General features: G+C 44.6%; 1 protein-coding gene across 1 annotated transcript; it reads left to right on the forward strand.

The window, feature by feature from the left end:
* Positions 1-2,269: 2,269 nt before the first annotated feature.
* Positions 2,270-3,139, forward strand: LOC308295664 (small glutamine-rich tetratricopeptide repeat-containing protein alpha-like; the record flags this gene model as incomplete). Its single annotated transcript, XM_080738714.1, has 1 exon — positions 2,270-3,139. The coding sequence occupies one exon, from the start codon at positions 2,270-2,272 to the stop codon at positions 3,137-3,139; it is 870 nt and encodes a 289-aa protein (XP_080594840.1).
* Positions 3,140-4,807: the final 1,668 nt, after the last annotated feature.

Consider the following 4,807-nt stretch of genomic DNA (forward strand, 5'->3'; position numbering starts at 1 on the left):
GACGGATAGCTGGCATCTCCCTTACAGATAAGGTGAGAGGTTCAGTCACCCGAGAGAGACTTTGAGTAGAATCTCTGCTCCTTCGCTTGGAAAGGAGACCGTTTAGGTGGTTCGCGCATCTAGTACGGATGCCTCCAGAGTCCTGAACGTCTCCCCAGTCATATGCACGTCCCACTGGGAAACTAATGGAAACAACAAGGACTTTCTTTTCGTGTTATCCTTTTATCCCAAGTGTTTTCCGTATGGAGTTGAGGCATTACATTTTGTTTGATTCGGTTCCATAGATAAATATTGTGGAAATGATAATCTGCAAGCTCACACCACTGGCCAATGTTTCTATAGCATAGTTTGTTGATAGTTTGAAATTGTCACTTCACTGTCATCTGGGACCCCCACCACCACCACCACCACCAAAGAAAGGAGAAAAGGGAAGAAATAAATCATGTGGGGGTCCATTTGGTTCCATTTGTACACCATTTGTACACTCTAGTTACAGCCACATTGAGGGTCCATCTGGTTTCTAACTATTCGTCATTATCTGGGGACCCCCTGGACAGGGTAGTGGCTGTAAGAAGTGATGTTGCTGTCCTTATGCCTTCAGGTGTCCAATTGTGGTGATGACAACATTTTGGCAGCTGAAGACATCACATAACACATAATGCATATTCTTGAGTGATCAATATTGGTGTATTAAATCAAACAGGGTGTCAAGGACGGTGAACCATTAAATAGTTATTATGTAACAATTTTATTTTAACCATTCAACAAACTATTTTCTTTTTCTTTTTTTTTTACTGAGTGGGTGTAATCTAAAAATGAAACATAATAAATACTATTGTACCTTGTTCGAAGGCTGTTTGGTTGTATAATCTCCTGAGTTTGTCTGCAATTGCACAGCAATAATGCGTTATTTAAAAGAACTAAACTAAACTAAAAGTATTTTTAAAAGTAAGAAGTACTCCAGTACTTTAACTTATGTACACATTTGACTGAGAAACGGTCACTTGTAGTGGAGAAATATTTGACCGGTCCAGGAAGATCTACAATTCTCCACAGTGGATTTGTCTTGTCCACCACTGACGCTGTACACACATCTTTCCACTAGAGGGTGCTGCAACCCAACTCAACTCAATGTGTGTGAGTTTTTAGTGTATTTAGTGTATTAATGTTTCCTCATAGTCTACCTTGGACCCATACCAGTACAGTGAAACTGAAAGCCAATATCCACTCATAATCAGCCACTGCATTGTCACATTGAAAACCTTATTTCAGTGACTGAAGGAACATAATAAGACTGAAGTCTTCTATGTTCTTACAAAACTATGCTGCCCATTTCTGTCACGCTAGCCGTGTGTCTGTGTCAGAGTATACCCTCAATAAATCACAGGCAGCAAATCACTAAAATACATACTGTAGCAAGTTAGCAACGTTGTTCTGAAAAGATTCATAGACCTGAGCACTGCCAGCGACCTCTGTGGACGGTACCATGGACAGTTCCATACTGTAGTTCCAGAAACACAGAACGATGCTATGTACACAGACAGTAGACCTGGCAGAATGTTGGAAAGAAATTGGGACCCTTCCTATACTTCCTTCACATGTGTTACCAATGATACTGATTAAGGCTCTGGTCCATTATGGTCAAACAAGCTGTGTTGGGGTCTTGATATTGTACACGTTGGCTCATTGCAAACTGCAACACCAGTGGGTCTCAAAGTGTCCTTGAGGGGGTTCCAAATGGCCCCTAATGGGTCTGTACTCTGTACGTGACCCCTGTAACGGGTTCATTTGGTTCCATTTGTATGTGTGTGTGTGTGTGTGTGTGTGTGTGTGTGTGTGTGCGTCTCGATACGCCCAAATATGGAGATGACTGACGTCATAGTACTGATGTCATAGGTACTGACATCACAGATGACTGACATCATAGACTGGCCTCCAAATACTCTGATGATGGGTGACATACTGTCTGAAATTGGCAGCCATCGCCTGAATGACAGGGTAGGCCTACTTCACCAGTCATCTTGTGTTGGAAGAGCAACCTTTTTTTGCCCATACATATTACAAAGCCAATATGGTTATTATATGGTATTCTGACGTGTGATCATGTGATTGGCTGAGAGGTGTAATGACGTCATGCCTCTGTGCTCAGACTGTGTATTTAAACAACATGCAAGCTCACTGGTAAATCAGAAGCCAGTCGTAACAGCAGCCCCTTATTCCCTGCGCCAGATATAAAGACCTTATAGAGAGGAAACAGTCCTCCTTCATAATGACAGACGACACAAAGCGACTCGTCTTCTCCATCATACAGTTTTTCAATGACCAGCTCAGTTCTGGGATGCTGTCTGCAGAGTCCCAGGAGGGTTTAGAAGTGGCTAAGCAATGTCTTGAAACAGCCTATGAGGTTTCTGCTGATGACCAGAGCTTCGCCGTCTCGCAGACGTTGCCAGAGATCTTTGCCTCTGCCACGTCCAAGTTCCTGGCCCCTCCCCGGGTCAGGGCAAACATGCCAACACCGGAGCCCCTCACCCCGCAACAGACAGCGGAAGCGGAGCAGCTCAAGACCGACGGAAATGTTCAGATGCAAGTGGAGAACTTCTCGGCAGCCGTAGAGTTCTACTCCAGAGCCATTGCCCTCAGCCCTCAGAACGCTGTATACTATGGTAACAGGGCCGCGGCCCACAGCAAACTGGGAAACCACGCCGGAGCCGTGCAGGACTGCGAGGCGGCCATCAGGATCAACCCCAAGTACAGCAAGGCCTATGGCAGGATGGGCACTGCGCTGACCAGCCTGAACAGGCACGTGGAGGCACTGCAGTTCTATAAGAAATCTTTGGAGCTGGACCCCGGGAACGAGACGTACAAGTCCAATCTTGCGATTGCCGAGCAGAAAGTGCAGACCCCGAGCCCCGCGGCAGGAACGGGTGGGATGGACATTTCTGGTATATTCAACAACCCTGAGTTTAGGAACATGGCGTCCTCTTTGATGAGCAACCCACAGGTGACCTCTCTGTTGAACAGCCCACAGGTGCAACAGCTGGTGTCCGGGATATCCGGAGCGTTCGGTTCAATGGGAGGGGCCGGGGCAGCTGAAGGCGGGGCCCCGGCTACAGGTGGGGGGAGTGGCCAGGCCTCCTAAGGACAACTCACCAGGAGGGCCACACCTCGCTGGAAATCTACTTCCGGGTTCTCCTTGAAGTATTAATTGGCGCAGCAGATGTCACTATTTAACCTTCTGGTGTCAAGACATTATTATGGAATTCAATGAGGTTTTGGTGAACTTTACACTTGATTTTATTACCTTATAGTAAACCTTTTGAATCGCTAGTTTAAAGTTTTTAAATCATGATATGCGTTTAGTAAATGATGGTCCCATTCATTCATCTTTAAATGAATGATGATTAAATTAGGGTGTGTTTCTAGCCTTTCTACTGGTTTTACCGAGTGAAGACCCGCCCTCCAGCCAATAGCAAGCATTTGATTGATTTCCGTTAGTATTTTTGGACAGGATATAGAAAAATGGTTGATTTTAAATCGAGAAAATAGGCTTAATTTACGGTCTGTAGAAACCAATGGTGTCACGTTGTCCATTCTTTTTACTGTCTATGGGCCACACAGTTGACTGAACGGCTGAGAAAGTCAGATCCACAGCCCGGATGGCACCAGCCACGAGGAGTAGCCTAACACACAACCAGGTGGAGAGATTTTAATCTCTTGTCTATGGTTTATATTGTTGAAACTGGAAGGACATGACTAGTGCTGGAAGGTCTTCCATTAAACTATTATTACTTCCATGAGCCTGGGTCTCTTCAAATCTCTTGTCAAGGTCTTGATTGGTCAAAAGTTAGAGTTGCTCTGTGTCGCTTTGACAACAAAACATACGTTCACATATTCCATTGGTAAAGTTTTTTTTCCTTCACTTAGAAATATTATTTAGCTGTGTGCTTGAAATATCAGCTATAATATAGCAGAAGAGTTTACCTATTTGGGCTGTATTCTTGACACAAATAAAATGCATCAAAGCTCGAGAAAGTCAATAAAAAAAGGTGCTCTCAAGACAGGCCCGGCGGCAGGACTCAATGGCTAAGGGGGCCATCCGTCCATGAGCTTAAGGTTGCGATCACTATGCAAATTCGTGTTTCGCCTTTGTTTTTGAGTATTTGCCGGCTTCACTGATGGGGACAGGCGGTCCGAGTGAGGGGGATGGGCCCCAGGCGTCCCCCTCATGCTGTCTCAAGGCTCTAGCTGGAGCCCTCATTCAACCCTTTTATTAGATTATTATTATATATGCCTGCACTTCTTGGTTCTCCAATTCTCAATGTCACTAACAATTAAGCTTCAGTGACCTCCCAAAACAAACTGATACGACTACTTCCCAGCATTCAAGCCCATGAACCAACTAATTCACTTTGTGGTGAGCACCGCGATATGCACAACACACATGCATATATCTCCTTGTATGGGCCGTTCTGTCCGTGACAGCTGTGGTGACGTCAGTCTCTGCGTAAGTTCTATGATGTTAGTCTCGTGTAACCGCAACTGTTGGTACTACACACATAAGGACATTGGGACATACACACTAGGTCAAACGTAGGAGCGGTTAGCAACGCTCAAAAAGGGGATTAAAAGAAATGGCTGCACACCTTTTACACAACACTGTTTACAATACACTATGCTTAACATAAAACACTCTACACAGGCTAAGGTTTCAGCTTGTGTTACAATATCCTAATATAACATAGGACTTAAGTGGTTAATGTATTATATAGCCTATTAATAATCCAAATCTGCAAAGTAGAAGTTACAC

Source organism: Nannobrachium achirus (genome assembly GCF_963921795.1).
Source record: "Nannobrachium achirus genome assembly, chromosome: 12".
Classification (NCBI taxonomy): Eukaryota; Metazoa; Chordata; class Actinopteri; order Myctophiformes; family Myctophidae; genus Nannobrachium; species Nannobrachium achirus.